The sequence below is a fragment of the Serinus canaria genome, chromosome 20 (assembly GCF_022539315.1).
Source record: "Serinus canaria isolate serCan28SL12 chromosome 20, serCan2020, whole genome shotgun sequence".
In the NCBI taxonomy this organism is placed as follows: Eukaryota; Metazoa; Chordata; class Aves; order Passeriformes; family Fringillidae; genus Serinus; species Serinus canaria.
In genome coordinates this window covers 12,003,002-12,029,624 of record NC_066333.1, presented here as the reverse complement: position 1 = coordinate 12,029,624, position 26,623 = coordinate 12,003,002, and the positions used below count along the sequence as shown (strand labels likewise).

Here is a 26,623-nt window from a genome sequence, read left to right as displayed (position 1 = left end):
ATCTCCACCTTCCCTGGAGCTGCTTAAATTTGCCTCCTGGGCCATGGCAAAATTGTGCCCACCTGGGCCACATCCCCCACCTGGGCCAACCCTCCTGCCTGTCCCTGAGCAGAGCCCCTGAGTTTTCCTGCACAACGTTCCAAGGAGAGGGGAGAGCTGTCTGCAGGGCTCCTGAGAGGGGAAAGAGGGAGGGGGATCAGTTTTGACCCTGTCAGACCTTCAATGAAGGGACCCTTGGGCAGTAGGGCAGGAATGATTTCCTCTTCTCTCCTGTCTGCTCTTTTACTTTTCTACTAATACACAGCTACTTTTCTACTGTCACACAGCCCTGTTTTATGCCAAAGCAGTGGGAATTTATTCACTTTTCCTTTTTTAAGGAATTGCAGCAAGTGTTTGGAGTAAATTCCCATTACAGTTGGGAGAGTCAACAGCAGGATCCCTGTGAGAGCACATTGCTTTCTTAACAAATCTCAGTGAAACCCCTCACTGCAGGGAGAATCTGTTTCCAGCCACTTTACTCAGGGTTTCCACCCCTGGTCAAGGCTTCCCCTCCCTCAGTGGTGAGACAGGGCTCTGCCTGCATGGAAAAAAAACCTCCAATAAATCAACCCAGGGAAGTGCAGCTGGAGCAGGCTAAAAAGCAAGAGGCTGATGCCAGGTTTCACACCTTCCCCACCCCAAAGCACCCCAAGCCCTCCCTGTCCTTCCTGGGAGGGAATCACTGCTGGGACCATCCCTGAGCACCAGGACTAGAGCTGGACAAGCCCCAGAGGGGTTTTGCTTCATGCCCTGAAAGCACAAACCAGATGAAACAGAGGCATGAGCCTGAGCAATGAATCATCTGCCAGGAGAGCAGGAGCAGCATGGACAGGACTCCAGAAGATGGCAGAGAGGCAGAGCTGGATCAGGATAAAGAGGGAAAATATAGAGACAAAAGAGAAAAAAAAAAAGAAAAAAAAAAAAGTGCTTCTGTGAGGTTTAAATTCTCTGCAGTTGGAATTTGCACCTTCCAGCCAGTGAACCATGGAGGCCCACAAGAGCTGCAAGAAGAGCTTCGATGCTGGAAGCACAGGGAAAATCTGAACCTGATTTCTTAACTCCCATTCCACTTGCAGCACAGAAATCTGTTTAAATTCAAAGGCTTTGCCACCTGAGGTTTCCAAAAGTCACAAAATTGTTTCTTCCATTGAGCTGAAAATAAAAACAAACCCCGACCAAAACCCAAAAATTTAAAACTCCTCTTTTGCCAGTCAGTGGTGCTGCAGTGTCCCCAGATCTCCTCAGCAGACATGGAAAGGTAGCTAAGTAACAGCTACCTCTGCCCATTCCCACGCACTGCACTGGTTCAACTTGATTTTTTTTTTTTTTTTTGTCATTTAAAAAAATTCTCTTTTGGAAAATGTGGTTTCAGCTGAGTTCTCTTTTTCTGTGGGAAGATGTTGGTTTCAGCTGTGATTCCAAAAATGTAATTTCGAAACAGCGATTCAAACCAAACCCTGCCCTTTCCCTGCCTCACCATGCCCGGGGCAAGGTGGATGTATTTCACTGGGATATTTGTGATCCTGGGGTTGGGGCAGGGGCATTGCCTGCTCTCAGAAATTTTGTGTTTTGGCATTTCTTTGGGCATGAGTTGGGAAAGAAGGTTTGGAGCTGCTCAAGCCAGCGCTGGGGTCACAGCATTGGCACAGCCTTAAAATCATCTGACTTCCTACCACAGGGAAAAGTGTTCCAGCCAAGGCCAGCTGCTTTCCAGCACTGTGTCAGCCTGGGCTGTCCTTCCAGCAGCAATGCACAGAGGACACCAGGAATCCCACAAACAAACCAGGAGGAGAGTGGCTCGGTTCCAGGATGGGAGCCGGAGGGTGGGTTTGGGGCTCTCCTCCCTGGGCTGCAATTAAGCTGCTTTCATCCCTTCCCAGAGATATTCTCCCAACTCACCATCAGCCTGGGGCTGCGTTGCAAATAACTGGACAGGCAGAACATCCCAGCATCCTGCTGAAGCCTACAGGAGCTCCTTGTGCCCAGATCAAAGCCAAGTGTCCACCACTTGCCCATCCAAAGCAGCTGGAGGAGCTGCTTGTCAAAGCCAGGGGCCACTTTTAACTTTTTTAACACTTTTGACAGTGCTGCCACCTGGAATGGAGGTTTGTGACCAGACAGAGAGGAGGGCTGGGGAGAACAAGGGCTTGGGCAGAGCTGGCAGCAAACCCCAGGGATTAATGTCTACACATCCCTTAGCCCCAGGGGGAAAGCCGAGGTCTGGGTGAATCTACAGGACATCCATCCTTCAGACACACAAAAGAAAACCCCCTGCAAACAGTCAAGTTTTCAATCACTTTAATGTGATCACTGCAATTTGACCACAGTTTCAGAAAGGAAAAAAAAAAAAAAAAAGTCACACAAATTCTCTGTGCTTAGGATTTGAGTCAATCTGTGCAGCTCTTGTTGACTGACGTTATTCAAGTTAAGACCTTCTGACCATCAGTGACGCTCTCGGCTGAAAGGCAGGACCAGGAGTGTTGGACAGAGTGGTGCAAACCAGGAATGCTTCTTCTGGGCTTGGAGCTGTGCCACCTGATCTACTCCAAAGGAAAGAGCTGTACGTGCACCTGATCTGCTCCAGAGGAAAGAGCTGTACGTGCACACACACACATGGAGCATGCAAATGCACCAGGAACCAGCTACAGCCCCACGGGGACAGCACGGGTGGCAATGCAGAGCTGGGGCCACGCTTCAGAAAGAGGAAAGGGGGAACCCACACAAATATCCAAAACTGAGCAGATCCATTTTCCAACATTCCAGAAGAAAATAGGAAAACTGAAAATACATTGTGTTGACAAACCCTGATTTTTTCTTTTTTTTTTCTTTTTTTTTTGGGTAACAAAGCAAAAGGTGAAGGCAAATTTTCCAAAGTATTGTAAAATTTATTGTATAAGTATTGCAGCTTTTAGAATGACATATAATTGCCACTATTGGTTACTGGTACACAAGAAGCGTTTACAACAGATTTTTGTAAATTGGCATCAGAGTACATATTCATACTAAAACAGCAAAATATAGATAAGTACTGCATTGCATGTGCTGTCAATAGTTTACATAAGTTTAAATTGAACAGAACTCAGGATACAGGACTGCCTATAACAAACTCCAAAGCCAACACAATGCAACTGGAAGTTTAAGAAAATATTAATACAATGAAATGTGTCTATAAGGCAGGCAAATTAGGACTTTAATGTTGTCCTTCATGAGCTTCTATAGTACAGCAAAAATTTGAAGCGCAGTTTCTGGAAAACTTCTTTTTGTTTTGTTTTTATTTGTAGCTTTGTGTTGTACACAGAAAATCTCTGAGCAGTTCAGAGACAGAAGAGATTAAAATTCATTCTGTTCTGGCCTAGCACAGTTAATGCTACACATCTGATTCAGTCTTTTACCAATCCTTAGGAAAAACATTGGGCTTTGATTTCTTTATTTTTTTAATATAGCAATTAGTGCAATTTTATAATTCAATACACATACAAAAGGGTGATTCTCCAGAAAGCAATTGGATTTCCTTAGACCCCACTTAAGACAGAATGAATTTTTGTAACACTTATGGAAACAACACGCTGGATTAGTAAAGCTGAGTCTTCAAACCGGTGTAACCAAGGGTTGTGAAGGGAACACGTGTTTGACCAGGGTCAGCCCCAAAATGAAACCCATCCTTCCTCCCCACCAGAATCAACAAAGCCACCTTCCCATTCCAGGCCAGTGAGGTTTGGGGGCACTTTTGGGATGCTGTTTGCCGTACTGTAAGCTAAGAAACTCTGTAAGATCAACAACCCCTTTTAAAGCTAACGCGACTTAAAACTCCGAGCAAAAAGGCAGGCTAGGACATGAGGTTGCTAAGCCTTAGCAATGCTTTGATTCTTCTGTATTTCTTTAAAAATAAATCACTTTTAAGGGGCCTGAATCTCTGTGCTGGCAGCTGCAGGACACTCTAGCACCGCTCTCCACTGAGCTGCACCAAGGCCAGAGGAACATCAGCAAGGGTGTGCAAATTCCCTGCCTTGGTGGCAATTCGGGATGTGGGAATGGGGAAGAAATGGACCCCGAGGCAAAAAGTAACATTAAATAGTAGTAATAATAATAATAACAACAATAACAACAACAATAATAATAATAAAAAAAAGAACAGACCATTATTTCTAAACACCCATTCAGAACTTGGAGTCGATCTGGGCCCCAGATCTGGTATCTGCACTTGAAATACACAGTTCTCAGGACTGCAAAGAGAGGGATGGACAGAAGAAAGACAAAAGATAACAGCTGAGCTCTGCTGAGGAGCTGCACCCACTGCCTGGGACCTGGGGCTCTCCCCACTGGAGCTGCAGCAGACCAGGGAAAGGTGGCAGCTTGGGGTTTGTGCATGGATGGGCTGAAAGGCATCATTTGCAACAGAAATTTGGTGTTGATGAGCCACCCCATTTCACACTCATTAAGCTCCCCAAACTAGAGAAAGAGGTAAATGAAACTGGACCCAGGAACTCAACAAACTGATCACTCAACTGCAGAGCTTGGGGTGACACTAGACAAATAAAAGTTCACACTGAGAGAGGATTGGGGAGGGAGGGAAAAAAATAGGAGGAAAAGAGGATTGGTTGAAATTTTGAGGACTTTCAAGCATGAGAGCTGGGTTCAATTGCACTGCATCTTCAGACCCTCTCCCACTACCCCTCTGTGCCTATCCAGCCCCTGCCCACTTCCCTGACTTTTCCACGGGGTTTGGTGGCCAGGTGACAGCCTGTGACAAGACAATCTCATTTCTTAACAACCTCTGGTCCCCACACCACCTCTTTACTCACTGCTCAGTTTTAAACATGTGATGCATATTCCACCCAAAATCTGCTGAGGTAACCGTATTTTTTTAATAGCAAACAAACTAGTTCAGATCACTGAACAACACCCCCCTCCCTCCCCAAAAAAAACAAAACAAAAAAACAAACACACCCAACCCCAACAACACTATTCACACATTTTGGCTCAAGAGGGCAGTAGATATTATATTTCGCTTTCTCTTTTGGTTGGTATCTCATTTACAATATCCACCACAGATTCCTACCTCCCCGGGTAGGATAATGTGCATAAAACGTGTTCAAGTTCCCTAAGAACAGTCGGAGCAGAGCAGCGGCCAAGGGAGCAGCAGGTGTGGCCAGGCACAGGGAGCTGCTCCGGGAAAAAGGGACTGGAAAAGTGAATGAAAGGTCCAAAGGAGCAAGAGACCAGACGCTGGTTACTTGTACTGCTAACGATGATTTTGTGTCCCCCTCTCTAATAAGGGAGGGTTACTGCTTGTTTAATAAGGCACTAAATAGACATGTTACATAAAGGAAAGATACATTTTAAAAACTCGTACAAATTCACCAGTTTTGTACCTTTCATGACACACTAGATTTATTCCTTTCTTTTTTGTGGCTTTTTTTTTCTTTTTTTTCTTTTTTTTTTTTTTTTAGGTCATCAAAATTTAGGTTACATGACTGTAAAACTATGAAGATTTCAAGAGCTGTGAAAAAGCAGTTTGAAGTATTGAGAAGGTACAGGACTATTTCTAGGCAGAAATAAAAAAAAAAGCAAAAAAGCAAAAAAATAATGATCAAACTTCAAGTTCAGCTATTCATCATCTTCTTTAAAATATATATAAATTGTTCAAATGGTCAGAACTTCAAAACCGTTCTCATGGTTAAGTTTTTTTTCTTTTTCAAGTAATAAAAAAGTTGCTTAAAAACAATAGTTATTGCCTTTATATCTTTCATTTATGTCACTCTACTAGATAGCATCCTGCAGGAAATCAAATCACACCCCGTTGTAAAATCCTCGCTCTCTGTGGCTCCCTACCGACCCTTCCTCGCGCTCGGAGAGACGGGACCCACGACGGGATTTTTCCCTTTTGCCTTCTCCCCCTCGCTCTCTCAGGTTTCCCACTCACTCACTCACTCAGTCACCTACCAATTCACCACGAGGGTGAGGTCCCTACCAGACACCGAGGTGACAGAAAATGTAAACAAGAGCAGAGCAAGACAAAGTGCTTCCGAAACCAAGAGAAATGAACCACGCCAACAGCCGGCGGTGGGAGGGCAGCGGGACCTGGGGGGGAGGACGTCCCAGAAGAGGTAAGGGGGGTTGCTTCTAAAGCCTTAAGCATTATTTATTTTTGTAGCCTTTAATTAATACAACACAGGAGCAGATTCATTTCCATCTACTGTACCTGGTGCCTCTTTAGCTGGATAACAAATGTCAAAAATAGCGACACCCAGGGACGGCGGCACCGCGGGACACGGCTGCGCCCGTTTATCCCAAATTGAGGTTTGGGAGGTTGAAACAAAATGAAAATGATGTTCACCACCACCACCACCACACTTTCCACCTCGTCCTTTCAAGGAGACATTTAAACCCAGCTGAAGGGCAGCCAGTGGGTGCATTACCAGTTCCTCATCGACTTCCACAACCACCGCTTTGGCTCCAACAGGGCCCTTCAGTTGAACATGGAAAGAAATAAACCAAAAAACACTTTTGTTCCTTCAGACACAGAAGTTTATTCTCAACCCCCACCACCCTCCCCTCCAAAAAGTTAGAGGTTGTCCAAAAAAAAAAAAAAAAAAAAAAAAAAAAAAAAAAAAAAAAAAAAAAAAATCAAGTAATTTTTGCCTGCTTCAGTCATTCCTGACTGCGGAAGCAGGGAGTTTTCATTTTACCTTGTTACTCCAATAATCCCACCGGATGACAGACAGACACACACCAACTCCTCTTGCTTTGTAGGGAATGTAAAAAAGCCGTGGCTGTCAGCGGCCACGCGCAGGGACTCTGGAAATTAAGGATTTGCATAAGCTGCAGTCTCGCTCACCGCTCCTCCCAGGGCTGGCATCTCCACTCCAGCAATCCTCCTCCCCTTCCAGCTACTTTGTTCTTCACTTCCACATAGATCCCTTAACAGGTTCATGGTAGACATGACAGAGGCTTTGACCAACACAAGCACTGACATATTTATATTAAAAAATAGTGCAAAATTTCAACATTTATATAAATAACTCTAAACCCCTGCTTTTGATTTTTTTTTTGTTTTTTGTTTTTTTACAATGTAATACATGCTTTTTGAGTTGGCACTCAAAAAATTGCCATTTTTCTTCTAGTTCAGAAAACAACTTTTTTTTTTGAATAGGCCTCTTCTAATACAAAAATACTCCTGCTCCTTACACATACACTTTCTCTTATTTTTAATATATATTTATATATTTATATTGCAGATCTTTAAACAAAATGGTTTTTGTGCAAATATTTTGTTTTTAAAGATAAGTGAAATAATCAAACAAAAAAAAAAAAAAGCATTCACACACAGCCCAACTAGAAACAAACAAAAAAAAAGACTACAGTTGAATTTTTTTTTCCTTTTTAAACGTCTAGACACAGCTCAATAAAGAAATGTTTTTGCAAGCTTGGTAGGCTTGTGCATTCAGACCAGACATAACAAGTAAATATTTATACACGGAGAGATGGGGAAGGGCTTCTTTTTTTTTTCCTTTACTCATCTTCCTCAACTCTCTCTCTCCTTTTTCTTTTAATGAGAAGTGCAGAGTGTTTCATTTACTTTCTTGCCTTTTTTTTTTTTCATTTTTCCTTTTTTTTCTTTTTTTTTTTTTTTTTTAAAAGGGGTGCCCTTTCTGTTTCTCTTTCTCTTTGTTCCACGCCGTCGTCGTCGTCGTTGTGCTCTCAAGGCCATTGATCTGTGAGGGATGGAGTCTGCTGCCCTCCAGGATGGGGGGCATCCCGTTGTTGTTCTGCTGGTGCTGGTAGAAGGTGGAGCCGGGGTAGTGGCCGATCACCTCGCTGTAGGTCGGCGGCGGCCCCTCCATCCTGCCGCTGCTGCCGTAGCAGGTGGCACTGATGCCAGAGTTACTGCTGGGAGGGCACGGCCCCCCGAACACGGAGTTATCTATCAAGTCACTGTCGAAGATGGTTCTGTTTGGGGGCGCCCGCACGGACTCCCTGTTGAGCTCCATCTGCTGCTCGGGGTCGCGGAGCTGCAGCGTGCAGGGTCCCTGGTAGGGCGGGGGCTCCTCGCCGTCCGACAGCGAGATGGTGGGCGGCAGGTCGATCTCGTGCTGCAGGTACGGGTACGTGGGCTGGAACCGGTTGAAGCGGTCCCTCTGCAGGAAGGAGGGCACTGCCAGGCGCTCGCTGGGCCGCGGGGTGTAGATCTGCTGCTGGAAGGGAGAGGAGAGGAGAGGAAAGGGGGTGAGAGGTGGGAGATGCTGGGGCACAGCGAAACCGGCGGAAACACCCGCGGCGCCCTCACCTCGGTTATGCCGGTCCCCGACACGGTGCTTTCCGAAGGCCACAGGCTTCCCTCCTGCGTGGGAAAGGAGAAGAGAGGCCAGGGTGAGTGATGCCAGGGGTGTAAGCTCCTGCTGCAAACAGCTTGGGCCAGGTGTCACCTAGAGAAGACACTGCCACCAACGTGTTCCTGCCCCGCCCGCACCAACTCCAGCCATACTGGGCATCGTGTGGGTACCTGCTCCAGTGTCACCCCATGGCCACTGAAAACACCCCTTCCAACCAAAACTTCCCTCCCCTTGCACCTCCATCTCCATTTAATGCATCGTTTGCAGAATGAATGATGAGAACAGCACTACCAAACAACCCTCTCCCATTTGCAGACTTCCCCCCTCCCACCCCCACACCCCCAGCACGGTTCTTTCCCTGGTTCAAACATGCCAGAGGAGTATTTTTCAATTTGTGATCCATGAGCCGTGGGTGATTCACAAGACATCAAAAAATGCTCCATGAAATAATGACAAGATTTGGAAAAAAAAAAAAAAAAAAAAAAAAAAAAGAAAAAACCAACAAAATCCAAACCCAAAAAAAACCCCTCACACCCACATTCTGATGCTCACAACCACGGACATCATGGGAAAATAAAGATAATAAGTGAATAACCAAATGTTAAAACTAATTTTGATTTGGCTAAAAAAAAAAAGAAGAAAAAAACTCTGTAGCAACAGGATGGTTTCAGAGTATTTTTTCCCTAAAGAGTAAGTGGTCCTTGGCTTAAATAGACTGAGGGAATGAAGTGTAGAGGGTTTCCTACACTGCAAGCATCACCCTGATCCTGAGATCCAAACCTCAGTGCCAACAACCCCAGGCAGGGTGAAGCCACAATTTCCCCCAAACCCCGAGACTAGTTTACAATTCATGATCAAAACAAACAAACAAACAAAGGTTCTTCCCATCTGCTGGTGATACTCTGAGCACGCACAGTTCACCCCAGACTTTTTTGCCTTAGGAACTGCAATATTTAAATATTGCTAATATTCACATATAGCAACATCCCTCTGGCAGGCAGAGCTGGAGGAAAACAGCCAGAAGGCTTGTAATTATAACTTGGAACTTCCCAGCTGCTTGCAGGTGAATCTCCAGTTCTGGCACTAGTAAGCCAGGCACAGGCAGAAGTATTTAGCACCAGTGGAAAAAAAAAAATGCTAAGGGAAAAAGAAACCCCTTTTTTCCCTTTAAGTGTTGCCCTGAGAGGCTGGTCTGAGGAAACCACACACCTTCCTCCTATGAGAACTCTTATTTCTCTACCTGCCCCAAACACAGCACCAGCACCACATTAAAATGTCCAGAGGAATCACCCATTGTATCCCCCACCCTCCTGTTTTCTCATTTTCCCCCGATGCTGGAATGTATTTTCTCCTTTGGCACAGGACGTGGCATCAGGTACAGAGAAAATCCATCAGGTTCTGGGTTTTGATGCTGAGCTCTGCACACAAACCTCAAGGCAGGGCTGGTGCCAGTGCAAGGAAAATAGCGATTTTGGAAATGAGACAGCCCAGAGCCTTCCCCCTTCTCCATGGGGTTTTCAGGAGCACCTCCTTGGAGCAGAGCTGAAGTGCCACAATGCCAGCAGTTCCCTGGCCACAGCTGAGGAATGTGCTGGCTGAGTGCAGCCCCACGGCCCTTCCCGAGCAAGACAGCCCTGTTTCATTCCAGACCTCGGGACTCCAACATGCAATTGTTTACACAGGCATCGACTGTTTAGTCTGGTCCATTTTACATGGATTTCTTGCCTGCAGGGAGAGTCTGCAGTCGAACTCCCCCAGCAGCCGAAAGATCCAAGTGGAACCTCGTGTGCCACAGGACAAATCCTCACCTCCAACTCTGTGCTCTGACACCAAAGGGCCCAGGGAGGATTTCCAGAGCCATCACAGGCGCTGCCAGCCTGTCACCTCATCCCAAAGGACACCAAAGCAGTGGGCAGGAGCGGGAAGCACTCCCAAAATTGTGTTTACTTTGCCGTGCCCCCGTGGCAGACTTCCTGAGCAGCGAGTACCCCGCTGCCTTCTGCTAGATGTTTTATATTTAACTTGGCAGTGGGCAGTGCCATGGCAATATCCCATCTGCTCCCCCCTTTCCCGGGAGTGATGTCAGCCAGCTCCCACGAGGGTGGCTGGTGAGATTCCTGGTGCTTCCCAGCCCTGCCAGGCTCAGCTGGGACATCCCGCTGTGGCAGGTGATGGGCAGGGCTGCTCCACCCCAAACATGCCCTACCCCTAAGTGCCCACGCACCCAGAGCCTCAGCAAGATCCTGCCCATGTGCTTGGAATCAAAGCTCTGGCTCACACACCATTCATCTGTTTGTGCAGATGAGGTCCAGGAATGATGCCCTGGGCAACACGTGGATGCAAGAGTAGCAGAAACAGCATTAAAATGGGTGCAGAGAGAGGAGGAGCAGACAGGAGTCCCATTTTCTGTAGGAGCTGGGTCTCTGCAGCCATTATTAACCACCTCTCCCAGGACTCCTGTGCCCACAGCTGATCAACCACAGGCACCCACTGCTCCCCAAAACCAATCCCTGCCTCACACACTACCATGAACCCATCCAGGGAGCAGCTCAGCTCCCCTAAAAACACCACAGCAAGATTAAAAGTGCTGGAAATCAGTAGTCAGAGGAGGACAAAGCCCCAGGGACAGGATACATCCCTGCTTTGAGCCTTTACTTTGGCCCTGGGATGGCTCCACAGCCCCACTGAGCCAAGCAAAACTGCAGGAGCAACATCACTGCAGATCCTCAGCCTCTCCTCACCCACCTCTGATTTTCAGAATATTTAGGACTTGAATCCATCTCAACAATGAACAGCCTAGAAAGCCACGGGTTTCTGAAATGAAACGTAAGATTCTGCTGTCTGGTGAGCAACACAGCTGTAAAAGCCTCTGCAAGTATTGCAGGACTTGCTGCAGAACCTAAAATTACTTTAAAATGTCTTTTTAGACATCAATCTTCAACTTTTTTTAGAACTACTTGTTTTAGTGATGTCAGAGAATTGTCTCTGTAAGGCTGCATGGTGCAGATTAAGTCTCTGAGCCTTCAGGAAGACTCATTTTCTATTTTGGGGGACACAAAGGTACTGTTTCTTGGGGGAGAGGGATCCCACTGTTACACAGGTGCAGAGAAAGTGCCATTCTAAAAGGAAAAAAAGTTATCAGCAGCATTTCTTAGATATTCTTAGTTCTGGAAAATAAAAGGTACTTGTCATGAGGAGACAAGAGTCTAACTTCAGCAAGAAAGGTGATGGAGAAACGCATGAAGCAATGCAAAAACTGCTTGCCAGTGAGAGCCGCATTAAAAAACCCTTTAGGGAAATTAATTTCTCCTTCAGCTGTAATTTTTGAGCTGCAGCAACAAAAAAGGACAACTCCAGCAGACCCAGCAGCATCCTGACCATGGGATGAACTGCTTTAATATTTCAGCAGATGAAAAGCGCGAATGCAGCTCCAGTGCCCGTCTGCGGTCACGACACCAAAATGAAGTTTGGGATTTAAAAAGTTCAGTGCAAGTTTAATGGATTGCATAAACCAGCACCCAGCCCAGCGTGGCCTCTGCCTGCCAGGCTCCAGCCCTCCTTCAGACTGCTCTCCACTGACATGAAAGGTGCTGCCTTTAAGGTGTTTATTATGCTGGATCCCCCTGTAACGAGCTTCCCGCTCATTAGCCCAGGAGGGGCTTCTCTGTCCCATCAGGAGGGTGCTGGGACCACAGGGAATCTCTACTGCCACTCCATCAGTGCTGCATGCACAGACAACCATATGGGGGACAACCATAAAGATGGGGAAAAAAAAATTAAAAAAACTCCAGAATTATATATTTCTATTTCTCTCCTTAGCTCCAAAAAACATTTTGAAGACTCCACATCCTCACTGGGGTCAAGCAGAGGCACAGAGGTCAAACACTGCTGGAAAGCCATTTAATCACTGATGTGCCTGGAGGCTGAGTAAGTAACAGAGCTGAGCCAAAAAATGGCTGGAAATTTTGGCTTGGTAAAATTTAAAATAGAAAAAAAAAATAAAGGGGGAAAAGGAATTGTTTTTTAAAGAGTCAATTTTTCATTCAATCTGAAATTTTTGGTCAATCTTTATGTGATTTTCTCTCTTCTATGTTAGCCTTCTGATCGCTTTTTAAAGAAAATAAAAAGCAGTCCACTTAAGAAAACAGAAATTACTGTATTAAAATAAAGAGGGCTTGAGCTGAACTTTGAAAATGTAAAACGACACATTTGGCATTGTGCAGGTAAAACATTCTGGACATGCTAATACAGTGAAAGAATCTGAAAATGGGAAAGCAATGTTTCTGCTAATTTTAATAACTCATGTGCTCAGATGCCCACACCCTGCTGCTGCTGGAAGTGGGTGCACGGGACCGTAAGAGGAACATAAGATTTCCGGGTGGAGCTGGGATATGTGTGGGGAGCTGGGCTCTGAGCCCCAAAGCAGGGAGGTGCCTGAGCCATCTCCACCCTCTCACCAGCTGGTTTAACGTGGGATCAGGCATCCCGTGGGATCAGGCATTCCCAGCACTCCCATCCCACTGCAGCAGGGACAGACCCCGAGCTGGGATCACAGCCCAGTGCTCACAGCCCACAGAACAAGGGGTTAATGGGGCTGGGGTTGGCACAGCTCTCCTTCCCACGGGGCATCCCCCTCAAAAAGCAGCCAAGAAGGGACCTCTGTCTGCTGTGTGTGGTGTGTGACAAAAACAGCAGCTAAGAGGGACAGCCCTGGGCAGCCTGCAAGTGCACTGAAGGCTGGCTTAGTGAAAAATCTTAGATATCCCTCTCAAAAAAAAAAAAAAAAAAAATAGAGGAAAGAAAATGGAAAAAATAGAAGAAAAAACCCCCAAGCAATCTCTGTATTTGATCTTTTTCCTGCAGCAAGTAGGGATTTGATTGAGGGGAGCACAGCCCCACACAGAGCAGCACACAGCACCAGCAGTGTGTCCAGCCTGCCCTGGCAGCCTGCAGAGGAGGGGGCATGCAGCAGTGACCTTGAGGGAGCCCTATTTAAAGAGCTCTAAGACCCTTCAGGGTGAATGCTAAAAAAGAGAAGTATCTGTACAAGACATCCCTGGACTGAAGACAAAGCCACAGAGGCAGCAGTGAACAGTACATGTTCCCCTCCAAGAAAATGTGATGCCTTTTCTCTATACATCCTTCTAAGTCTCTCTGAGCCACTACATTTGAGGAAACTGCATGAACCAACATCTGCCTTGAGGCTGGTGAGGCTTCCCCTCAAATCCCTGTCAGAGGTACAATTCACACGTTTCTCCTCAGGCTTTTATGAAGCTGGGAGCCTGGGTTACACAGAGCCTCTCGCACATCCCCTTGGAGAGATGCTGCTTGTGTGGCTGACAAGTGATTTCTGCCCCTTCCACTGCAGTAATGGCAGCAGCACTGGTGAAAACTGGAGCAAGTTACTCAGGATTTCCTGCTCTCTGCAAGGCAGGCAGGAAGTTTTTATACAGACACTTGATACTGACTGGAGCCAAAGGACTGGATAGTTTGGGCTGCTAAACGAAAGCATATGAACCCCAACCAGCTGGGGATGGAGGTTTCAGGAGCAGGACATGTCTTGTGCAGTCACTTTACTAATGTAAAATCCAAATTGCAAAGCTCAGGGCAAAGGCAGAGGCTATGTCTGTCCATACACACAGCACCCCAAAGAGCCAGAGGCACCCCTAAAATGCTCCCCCTACCCCCAATAACAGAATCAGATGATGCCAAGGCCAAACACGACCTGGCAGGTGTGGCTGGAAGAGCAGGGTGTGACTTACTGAGGAGAGGTTCTCGTCTCGCCGCCTGCCCTGGCTGTGCCGGCTGATGAAGGAGCGCGCAGAGAGTTTGTAGTGGTTCAGCAGACACGTGATCACCACCACCATCACCATCATCACCACCACGATTATGATTATCTGTACAAACTCCAGCTCCGCTGCAAGAGAGACAGACAGATTCTGAGCCATCAGGAACAGCAGCAGGTAACGAGCACAAGAACAACTGAAGTGGCTGAGACAACACTGACAGCACTGCACCCTTCCTGTCACAGCTCTGACACGTGGGCTCTGTGTGCCCTGAGCCCACAAAAACCTCATTCATTCACTTTTTCAGTGTCACACAAGAGTCTCCAGGAGGGATCTTTGCAAACAATCTATAGTACAGAATGTTTCCCAGCTACAGCACAGAGTGGACTTCCCAAAGACCTCCTGCGTGTCCCCAGCACTGGGCACAAAACCAGGAGCATCCCAGTGCCTCGCGTGCCTCTCTTGGGGCTGCAGAGCCACCAACCAACAAAACTCATCCTAATGAAACAGTTCAGCTAAATTTCTGCAGTTCTCTTCCCATCACCACTACTCCTTCCTCCAGGGAGGACAGGACTGAGCCCTCCTTAGCACATCCCCTCTGTCCCAAGGGTCAGACAGTGGTGGCCCAGGGGACAGCACAGCACAGCAGGCAGTGGCAGCCCCGTTTGCAAGGCTGCCCACCCAGCACAGGAAGCAGGCGGGGAGAGCTCCTGCTTTTGGGTGAGACGCCAGATGGGTGCCATGCGTCTGCCACGGGGCCACATCCCGCAGCTCCAGACAGCCCCCGGCTCAGGGCTCGGCCAGCTGACAGTGGCAGCTTGAGTGGCTTGAACTGGCAGAAAGGAAAACTGCCAAAACCCCTCCAAACAAACAAGAACAAGCAAACAACAGACTATCCGGTTAACTCTGCAGACACTTGGCAGGAGGCAGCCAGAATTTGCTCCTAAAATTTCCTAAGGAAATAATTCCTCACACCTCTCTGAGGCTTAGGAAAATTGAGTACTGGAGGCAAACATTGTGCTGGGTCATTATTTCCATGAATTTGGTGCCTAGGGAGTACATGCCATTCCCAACTGCTCAGTCACTCCCCCCACTCCCCTTCTCTCCAGCAGTGCCCAGGACTGGGCAGCAGCAGCTCCAGTCCAGCATAAAGGAGGGGCCAGACAGCAAAATTCAATCATTCTGGGGATTTACAGCTTGTTTGCTTCTCAGCAGCGACAGCTATAAAATCCAGTTTGGGAAAGCCATGCCCTAAGCTATCATGGATGCTGCCATCTATATTTAATCTATACAGACACACACATATATTATCTGCAGACACACAGCAAGGCCCATCAGACCTCAAAGGGCACCACTCATACCAGCTGGGGTGGCTTCTGCTGAGTCAGGCAAATTTATTAGGTTTTTTGTTGTTGTTTTGTTTTTTTTTTTAATGGAAAGTTTTCTCCTGACAGGTGGCATTTGAGTGCCAGTAAAAGCAAATAAATGTCAAGAAAACAGTCCAGGTGGTGAGCACTGCCAGTTACCTTGGAGCTCTTTCTGCTAAACAGCAGCTATTTCTGCCACTGCCCAAAATGCTCCACCAGCTCTGCCCACTGCCTGCAGAAAGCAGAATTATGCCTTGAAAGCAGGAGCCTTCTCTGGCACTTCAAGCTGGATGGATGAGGGACTTTGAGCCCAGATCCTTCCAGCACCCCTAAAACACAGCTGCCTCTCCCCTGGAAGGTTGCACACGGGGTGGGAAGAGATGGAGTAAAAGCCAAACATTGTACAGGAGTTTTGTCTTAAAAATGCTTTTTAGCTAGAATAAAAGATAAGCTCTGGGTCTTTCACAACAACCCCAAGAAGTTGCCCAGTGCCACTGTGAGAGGAACAGCATGGAAGAAAACCATATTCCCATAAATTTGATCCAGCACAGCTCATCTGTGGGACCCAAAAGCTGCCCTGGGTGCCCTGTGCTGGAGGAACTGTCTGGAGCAGGAGCTCATTGCTTCTGAGGAGAACCCAGACTGACCACAGGCACAAAACACCAAATCCTAAAGGGCTGGGAAAGGGGACAATGCAAAACCATTGGAAAAAAGGCACAATGACTCTTCCCATATCACCCCCAGTATGCAGGGGTGTCCCTACAGATCCCAAAGACATGGCCTGGTGCCAGCTGTAACTGAGCACTGACAGCATCCCCCCAGGCTCCAGCAGGGTGAAACCCCAGCCCAGGGCACCCCACAGCTCCCCTGCTCACCCATGAAGAGCCAGAGCCCCTGTGCCTGCCCTCCCCGTGGGCAGCAGAGCAGCCACCCAGCCTGCAGAGCCCATCTCTTGCACAAATCCTTATGGAAAAGAAAAAAACTAAGCAAAAAACCCCCAAATGTTTTTAAGAAGATGAGTCACTTCAGCCTCAAAATGCAGCATGTGCTTTGGCCATGGTAAGAAAACACAAGAAAAAGTATAAACGAAGCTGGTGATGGAAAAGTTCCTTTTCTGTTAAAAGAGGTTATATTTCTAAAGAAAAACAAGGCCAAAGTAGTAATAAAGGAAAGTTCCTTTCCCTGGACGAGAGATGCCTTAAATGAACCAAACCTTGTTAAATTGGTCCTGGTGCTTCAGTGACACAGGTAAAGTTTTGGCCCAGGAAACTCCTCCCCAAGAAAGAACACACAAGATGTGTCACTTACAAATGACCTAAACCAGGCTTCCTGCACACACAGACACACCAGCAGAGCCTGAAGAAGAAAGGATGGGAATTCCATAAGCATCTGGGACAACACACCAGTGTCTCATCCATCCTCAGTGCTCTGGGACTGCTGAAATTGGGGATTACACTGAGAGGTGCCACAGGAAGGCACAGGATGATTACCAGAACAAAGGGGATTCTGCTTTCCAGCAGGGATGCTCTCCTGCCCCATCCCTACCCCAACCCCAGGCTCTGAGGAGCAGCCCAGCCTTACCATGCCCAGGAGCAAACCCATCCTGCTTTAATCCCAAGAACACTCAGGTTGCCCAATCTGGCCTTTGGAAAAAATAAAATAAAAGTCAAACCAAACCAAACCCCCCCCCCACAACACACACACACACTCAATTTGTGCTTTTCATGTTTCAAGAGACTCATATCCACTCGAGGCACCAAAGTTTCTGCCAGCTCTCCCTCTGTTTTAACTTGTCTTCATGGGCTTCTTTTCTGCAGAAGGGAAAACAAACCCAACACACTGGAAAGCTGGATATGCTCAGTAAGATTTTTATCCAAGCAGCTCAGTCAAACTAATGAAGAAAGATCATTAAAAACCCAAAGTTTGAGTTAATATGCTATTATACAAGTGCAATTCAGCTGCTATGCTAATAAAAAGCCTTTGGGGAATGAAAAACAAGCCAAACTGCAAAGCACATAATTTATAATTCTACTGGTATTCTTAAAAACACACACACAACAAAACAAGAAAAAAAATACTCAACACATTTTGTATTTGGCTTCCTAATCATTGTCACTTTTCAATTAGAAGAGACCTCATTCCATTTCTCTCTGTAATTTTCCCCAAGGGAAGTGTTATAAATGCACTAGGCTTTACAAGATGGGCATATTCCGCCTCCAAATGCAAAGCAAGGTCACACTAATTTAATTTTGCATAATTTTTATTCCAGAATACGTTTCAAACTAACAGGTTCAGACACCACATTTAAGTGACACAACCTGCTTTTCCGTGTTTTCTGTCTAGACGCGGCAGCTCCGCGAGCCGCGCGTGCAGCGTTCTGCAACTCAGCATTTCCCCCCAGATCCCAGCACCCCTAAACGGGACATTCGTGACCAAGGAGAAGCACTTGTCACGTCCCATTCTTCACCCTCACTGCTCGTTTGCCACTTCAAACCACGCATGGCCTTGGACAAGGGCTTGGCAGGGCGTTTGGAGATGTGTGAATGAGGGATGGGGACTCTGCTGCTTCCAAAGCTTGTGCACTCCACTCCTCTGTATTTACAACCAGCTTGTGCTCTTGTTGCCCACCGTGCTGCCCAGTCACCAAGACCATGAAGCTCTGGAGTGTCTCAAATTTATGGATTTATGTGCGGGACCACGCTCACAGCTCCACAGGAGATGCTGCAGGAAGGTGCATTTGGGAGCTTCCTCAAGTCCTTATAAACAGAATACTGGCACCCATAGGTTCAAATTAATTAATATATTTACAAGGACAGAGAGTGATTTGAGTCAATGGTGATGCTGGGAGCACCCTCACAGCCGTAGGGGAGGTGAGGCTGGGTTACACTTTAAATGCATTGCCTTGCCTTTTACAGCTACATTTCAGTTCATAAAATGCTTCCTATAAACTTTATTATTGCTCTTCCTTCCACACAGAATATCTCCACAGAAGACAAACTCTCCAAACCACCACAAGTATAAAGGAGAAAAAAAAAAAAAACCCAAACCAAAACCTGTATTTTGCTGCAATCATTCCAGACACTCCAGCTATCATTTACAGGGGGACAGAACAGCTTAGAGGCAAGGTCCCAGCCAAGATGACCTGTGCTTTCAGCCAGGTATAACACACATCTGCAGGTCAAACCAGTCATCCCTGAGCTTCAATTACAATTTCTGTATGTACTGGAATTGTGTATCGTGTGAGAAGTGACAAGAAAAAATGAAATTACTCAGGAGATAACAGCTAAGATGAAGAAATGTAGCTGCACTAGCCATAACTCCTATGAAAAAAAGTCAAAAAAAACCTCACACTCTTAACACACTCACACACAGTTACACATTCTTAACACACTCACTTTCTTACACACACTCTCTCTTACAAACTCTCACACATTCTTACACACACACATACTCTTGTTAAAAAATGCTCTCCCTTTCAGAGGCTGTGGACAGCAAAGAGATGAAAGAACAAAGAACTTCAGATGGCAGATTACTCACCCTCACTCATCTGCTAGGTCATCTCAGAAACAATCAGAGCAGGCAAAGTCATTACTGCACTATTTTTGTGTTAGCATCTGCTACATTTGTCTTCTAATACCCCCATAAAACCAGATATCAAGGGCCCATCAGATTGTCAACAATTGTGTTTGTTTACAAGGGAGCAGGGGAAGATACAGAACAGGATCTCAATATTGATAGTGCTGCTGCTGGCACTGACTGGCAGCACCTTGAAGCTGCAGCAACACCAAAGGAACCAGGATCAGGCCTGTGACAACAGGCAGGACAGCTGGGAAGAGATCATGGGCCTGCTTCAGGCATCATCAGTACAGTTAACAGCTAAACTTCATTTCTGGATTCAGCACAGTCAATTCTGATGCAGCAAGCAGAAATGATACCCTGCAAGCCAGTGATGACAGGCTGAGATGGGGCAGGAGGGCAGAGAGCAAGTGAGACTCAGAAAAGGAGCCAGTTGAAATAAAAACATTGCTGGAAAAAAGGGGGATAGAGCCTCAAGAAGTCCTGTTCATAGTGCCAAACCTTGGGACATAACTGTGTTTAATATAGTTCTTTTTGTCAGATGTCACCCCAGGTAATCAAGCATCACATCCTCTGAGTCACTGGCAAATGATGGCCTCATTCCCCCACTCCCAGATTTGTTTGTTTTAAAGGAAACAGCCTTATTTCATGCTTAATAGTCATAGAAATATCAGACTGCTTGGGCCTCAGAACATTTTTTAGTGCTTTAAAACCAAAGCAATTGTCCTGGCTGCACCACTGGGCCTGTTTTCAGAAGATGACCTTCCTGAGCTCACATGGCTCGATGGCAGCTTCAGGGAGTGGGATACACATCCAAGGGCCAGAGAGGCAGGATCAGCATGGCAGAACTCAGCTTTCACAGGGAAATGGCAAATGTGAGAGCTGGGGTCAGCAGCTCTGTCAGCCAGGACACTTTGGGCTCTGAGCAGAGACCTGTCAGCCAGACACTTGTTTAGAGAAACTCCTGAAGACATGAAACAGCTCCCTCAGAGCAATGAGAACTAACAAGGTTCTTTGGGACACACTGACTCTGAAATCTTGCATATGCCAACCCCTTCTCTCTTCTCTGTGCCTACTTCTCTCACCCTCCCCTTTTCCAGGATTTTTAGACCAGGTATTTCACACACAGTCAGGCTGATCCCAGCCCACTGAGATGACTGGAAGGAGTACATGGCTTTTGAAGTTACTCCCAAGGGTGAGAACAGCTGAACTGCATTAAAAGAATAAAGTCATTTTGATTTTGCACTTAAAAGATAGGTAAATTTGCTTGCTCACTAGAAAATGTTGAGCAGGGCTCATGGCCCCCACCAAGCTGAGAATGTCCAAAACACCTCCTGCTTCCCAAGAGGAAGCACAATAGCATCAGGCCTGGATGATGTTTGGGCAGGGGGGAGGGCAGAACATCACCCACCCCTCTGAACAAGAGCACCAAGAGAGAGGGACACAAGAACAAGATTTTACCATCTGCAGTCATAAATAGCCTGAACCAGAAAAAAAAAAAAATAAATCTACTAAATAATGAGTGAAAAAACACAGCACACAATATCCGGATCAAACCCCACCAGCTGACCCTGAAAGACCAAACAGGTTTTGTTTGTCAGGGCTATTTCGAACAGCCAGTAAAAATAAACACATTAATAAATAAGTATTTTCGTATACCCTGGAAACACTCCTGATCAATATGTGGCTTGCTACTGTAGAGGTTTTTTTTTCCTTCCACCCAGCAGAAACTCATGACAAAGGAAAGCACATCTCATTTATGAACTTAGCTATAAATACTTTTGCTAACTGCCATTTAGGAATTTCATTTCCTGCTTGAGCAAGTCCTGTTGAAAGAGGCAATTACCAAATTTGTTTCTAGTTATAGAAATAGATGTTTGTCGCTGCCCACATCTGTTTCGACAGACAAATTGCCAGACGCGGACGCTCCAAGGAGAGCAAGTGCTCCATGCAGGGAGGGCTTTGCCCCCTCTCCAGAAAGCAAATGGCAATTACAGGGATTGGGTTTCTGATTCCAGCTTCCTCCCAGCCCTGTCTCCCACTGCAACAGAGCTGCCTCACACTGACAGGGCACCTGCAGCCTCCCTCAGCTGCATCCACTGCGCCGCATCACCCAGCGGTGCCGGAGCTGCTCCCTCCTCCTGCTGCCGCGGGGACACCCGGGAATATGGGATGCATTTGTCACCCAGCCCAGCACAACGAGGCGTCCTGAATGCTGGAGGTCACGAGGACACAGCAGGCTGCACTTGCTTTGCACACAGAAAGGCAGCAGAGCGGGGCAGGGAGATGGCACAGGCTGTCCCGCTCGGTGTGGGACACCCCAGCGCACAGGGGATGGCACGGGGGTGTGCAGATGGGGGTTTGTGGATGTCATCAGCATCAACCACAGCCTCTCCCAGCTGAACAAATGCTGGATACACCGCATTTCACCAGGTGTCTCTCCGCCCTGGCTGTCCCCTAGAAACTTTCCATTTCCACTTATTCTTGGGGAAACCTTCCACTGGTCAATTCCCAGTGTGCTCAGCCATGACCCTGTCAGAGCCCAAAGCAGCTCCAGATGCCCCAGTGCCAGCACCCAGCCCCTGTCACAGTGCCCAGAAAGTCCTGTGGGACCAGTGCTCATGCAGGGGGCACCTTGAGTGAGATGGAGAGAGAAGCAGTGCCTGTGCCTCCCTGTCACAAGCACAACACCCATCAACTCACACCCAGCATCCTGCTCAGGGACATGACTCAGGCGCAGAAAAGCCACAAAACACCCCAAATTGTAGCTGAGTAACCTGTGCTCCTCCAGCATTTCCACTCCATACCAGCATGGCTCCCTCACACCCCCTCACTTATCAACCAGCACATCCCCAAGGAGCCCCCTGACATCTGGGAACGGTGCTGGGCCCCTGCCGTGCCCCTGTCCTGAGGCTGCAGCTCCCCCAGGGGCTCCAGGACACGCAGCCCCAGGCAGCAGTGCCACAGGGGCTGCCCTGGCTCGCAGACGGGTGTTGAAACCCAGATTGAGCAAGCTGGCCAAAGCCACACAGGTCATGACAGGGCTGGAACTGCGACCGGATTTCCTCAGCACGGTCCAGAGCCAAAAAACGGGAAGCACTCCCTGCTCTGCCTCTTCCCAAGCACCCAGTTATCATCTGTGCCACTCTGCATTCCCGCTCGCCAGAGGAGTGACCTTTCACAAGGCAAGTTACTCCCAGGGAACAAGGACAATCTTAAGTTACAGGCAAAATTATGCATTGCAGGGAAAAAATATGCAAAATGCATGCAAATGCCCAGACAAGGCACACTGTGTCTGGTCACAGCAGGATTCAAGTTCAGTTCTTGAACTGGTCTGAACTGGTCGCTACCACCAGATGGGAGAGAATGCATGTGCACACTCTCACAGAGCTGTGAAAAAAAATTGTATATAGATATATATATAGATATATATATATATATATACACACACACACACACACCAGAGTGAATGGGGGAGGTGAGTACAACCGCCCCAAATCTGACAAAATTAAAGGTAATAAATTTACTTCCACCTCAGCTGCAGCAACAGCCTGAGAAAGGTTTTAACTCCCACAGCAGATCTGCTGGGAAGTCTGTTTCGTTGGGGGGTTCTGCATGTGCAGGATTTAGGGTGCACACAAAGAGAAGGCTAGGCACAGATGGGGTTTGGGGCCAAGAAGGGGGTTGGGGTCACCTGTCCTTCCTGAACATCCTCATCCTGGAGTTCCCTGCAAGCCCCAAGAAACCCAATCTCCATCCCCATCCCAGGGTGCTCTGCATCCGCGAGCATTTCCATCCCCATCCCGGGGATCCCTGCCCTTCCTGATCATTTCCATCCCCATCCCGGGATGCTCTACCCCTTCCCCCGAGCATCCCCATCCCCATCCCGGCCCATCTGCGTCCCTCCTGCCGCCCCATTGTCCCGCTCCCCCATCCCATCCCCAGATACACGGGGCAGGGGGGCTGCGGGGAGCCGACCCCCGGGTCAGCCCCCACAAAGGGCTCGGGGGGAGGCGGTGGAGCCCCGGCTGGCCCATCCCGGCCGCTCTGGGGCCGGCCCTGCCCCGCCACCTGCCCGCCGGGATGCGGGATGCGGGCGGCAGCTGCCCCGCACCGGGCGCAGGGCGCTCGGCGGGGCGGGAGAGGGCACAGCCCCGACGGGAGGATTATCCATGGACACAGCCTGTCCCCTTTTCACTGCATTTAACAATAAAGCAGTAGCTATAGCAACGGGGTTAATTAATGCATCGATTTGCATAACTAAAACTCCGCACCCATTGAAAGCCCGCCGATGCGTTCGCTCGTACGGGGACCCGCACCCACGGCGGGGACAGGACTGCGGGGACACCCCCGCAGAGGGGACACCCGAGAGCCATCCCCTCCTCACACCTCCATCCCCACGAAGCGTTTGCCACACCAGCATGTGGAAAAGAGCAGGAAAACGGGGGCTGAAGTGTCCTTCAAAAAAATAAAACTGAGGGGAAAAGTGATTTTCAGGGATGGAGGGAGTAAAGCGCATTCCGAGGCAGAGGGGGTAAGGAGATAGGGAATGTAAAGGTTTCAGACTATCGTATAACCAGAGGGGGAAATGTCTTCTCACCACAAACATGCATCTGCATGATGTCTAGACAGTCATAAAAAGGGCAATTAAAGTACTGCAGGCTGCAGTAAGCCAATGTCTCCTCTCCCAGTCTAAACAGTTGAAACATACTGCACGAACTTGGAAAAAAAAAATATAGGATAGAGAGAGGAAAAAAACGAGTTTGTAAGGAAAAATGTTTTGAAATTCAGCTTTAAATAAGCCAGTAAATTAATTCAACCTTGTCACATCTCTGCCTTATAACATATCAAATATTCCGCCTGCGTCCTGTCTAGACTGCGATAACAAAGGGCATTTAAAGCCCTGCAAGATGCGCTGACAGAGTAGCCATTTAAAGACGCAGTATTGCTTTCTCCATCTAAAACGATTTGTCAGATGGAGTTAAAATGAAAATGATAAGTAATCACTCTGGTTCACAACCATTTCAAAAGGAAAAAAAAAAACCACAAAACCCCCACAGCTCATAGATATAAATCCCACTAAAATCAGTCCAATGTATCATTCCTGTGGGATTTGTCTGGCCTCTTTTTTTATGGCATTTGCTTTTTTTTTTTTTTTTTAATTTATTTTATTAATCTGAGATGTCAGTGGCTTTCTGCAGCACATGCATTTCTAAATAGGAGTGTATTAAGTTTGAAAAAGCCAGCTCCAAGTTTTAACTGATTTATTGGCATAAAATGATGACTCCTGGAGAAACACTACTATAACCCCAAGGGTTAATAACACTGAAAAGGAATTTTTTTGTTTTTATTTACTTAAAAACAAAAAAATAAACTGCATCACATGAGAAAAACTGGCCAGTCCCCATCACTGACACAGCTGAGCCTGCTCAGTCCCAGTCCTCAGGAATGCAAAAAAGAAAAGAAAGTCAAAGCAAACTATGTGGGTGTGCAGAGTGTTGGTTTTTTTTACTGAGAAAGGATGGTTTCCTGGAAAAAAACAAAACAAAATACAATCCTGTCTAACACAAGAAACACTCTCCTTCCTCTCTGAGCTTTACCAATTGTTGAAGAATGAAAAAACCTCAAAATAAAACACACAGGCAAAATAACTGATCTGCTAAACAGGAGGGCAAGCACTGCCACAACAGGGCCAGACCACAGCCAGCCCAGGCCAACACTTCCACCCCAGTGCAGGACTGGCCCGAGAGACTGCCTTGCTGTGACATGGCATGACCAAGCACCATGGTCAAGCCCTTGGCATGATCCTGTGCCCAACTCCTGCTCAAACCTCACTGCCCAGCCCCTTCTACAGGGGAGGGTCATGGTGGGAGGCACCCCTGGAAGTCCAGAACCAGCCTGAATTCAGTTCTTCTCTGCTCCTCACCCTATGATATCCCACCACCACCTCATCTGCACCTCCCTCTGTCTCCCAACCCTTGTTTCTTAATTATTATTTTAATAAGACTGTTTCCAACTTCATTGTTCATTCCGCAATAGCCCAAGGGCTACAACTGTTCATTAGACAGAATTTCTGCTTTAATTGCACTGACACAGATGTGTAGGTTATCTGGAAGAAATTACTAAAACGAGCAGTAAAGAATGGGGCTGGATGCTTTTCTTCCCTTACGGAGAGTTTAATTTAACATTATTTCCCCCCACGCCCCGTGCAAGCAGCATCATTCACTGCACTGCGGGTTTGCAGAGGAATCAACCCCAAACTGCTCCCACTGCACACAGGTGCATGAGGATTCCCACAGGGACAACAGGGGCAGGTTTGGGGGCTCCGTGGTCTCCACCACGGCCGGTGGGATGGCCTGTGTCCCCCTCATGTCCCCCAGCAAGCACAAATCAGTGACATTCCCCTGAGAGTGGAAGCATCTGGACCACGGATAAAGCTTTGGGGAAGAAGTTGGACCACCACTGCTCAACATGCCTGTCCCTGTCTGTGCCAGGACTGGGGTGGGAAACAGGCTCCCTTACCTGAGGGTAAGGTCCATCCTTACCCTCTGAAAAGAAGAAACACCAAAAATGTCATCACTTCTGCTCAACAGTGCCTGGGCTTTGAACCCACCATGGCTGTGCAGCTGTCAAATCAGCCAGGGAGTTCACATGAACTTCCTCTTCAATTCATGTTGGCAAGAGCCAGACACATAATAGCCCTGGATTCAGGGAGAAAGAGCTGCCAGCATTATTTCTATTTAAAACCTCTATCTGAGCTTCATAGACTCATTCTTCACACATGATACAAACACACACACACACACAACATGCAGAAGTGAGCCAGATCCAGAAGCATTTCACTTCACCAAGAGCAGTGCCTAACAGCAATTTCAGGGTTTGGCTCTCTTGTGACTATTTAATAGATTTTAATTCAATATTAAAAAGCATGAACTTGCCAATTTTTTGTTATGTCTTCTTGCCAGGAAGAAGAAAAAAGTTGTTCCTAACTTCTTTATCAAACCATTTCCTCCTCTGCACCTCCCTTCTCCAGACAAGGGACTGCAGCCCAGAGACACCTCCGGGCCAGGGCAAGGCTGACAAGGGTGGGCTGGGGCAGGGGCAACATCACAGGTTCAAGTTCCATCTCTAAATATGTCTAAAAGCTATTAAAAATGTCTCCTTCGGCCAAACTGGTCTTTAAGGGGGAAGGAAATTTTCACAAATGCTTCATGCTAAAAAAGCCTGCACTAAGGGAAAAACCTTCCCTTTGTAGCTAGGGGACTTACTTTCTATCTGAAAACCTTTAGAATGCCACCATTGTATTTAGAAAAAAAAACAAACAACCCTGAGACTGAAGCACCTCATGTGCTAAAGATCAAGAGACAGAACACATCAGTTCCATCCTTCCTTTGCAAGTACTTTGCTCAGGCCTGACTTCGTTTTGTGTCTTGGTCCTCGATGCTTTTTGGCAGTTTGCTCCAGACTTACTGGCAAGAGCTAAAAGGTTTCTATTTAGCTGGTGTCAGCTGAGCATCTGTGC

General features: G+C 47.3%; 1 protein-coding gene across 3 annotated transcripts in view; it reads right to left on the bottom strand.

The window, feature by feature from the left end:
- Positions 1-2,320: 2,320 nt before the first annotated feature.
- The window catches only part of PMEPA1 (prostate transmembrane protein, androgen induced 1), a 44,203-nt gene continuing 19,900 nt past the window's right edge, over positions 2,321-26,623 (bottom strand). For 2 of the 3 annotated variants that reach the window (XM_018917395.3, XM_009093141.4), the window contains 3 exons: positions 14,135-14,289; positions 8,327-8,380; positions 2,321-8,234 (listed from right to left, as the gene is read on the bottom strand). In XM_018917395.3, the coding sequence (XP_018772940.3) occupies positions 7,674-8,234; positions 8,327-8,380; positions 14,135-14,289 (770 nt within the window). In that variant the 3' untranslated portion in view covers positions 2,321-7,673. The remainder of the gene's footprint in view (positions 8,235-8,326; positions 8,381-14,134; positions 14,290-26,623) is intronic. The other variant, XM_009093142.4, reaches the window with a different exon arrangement.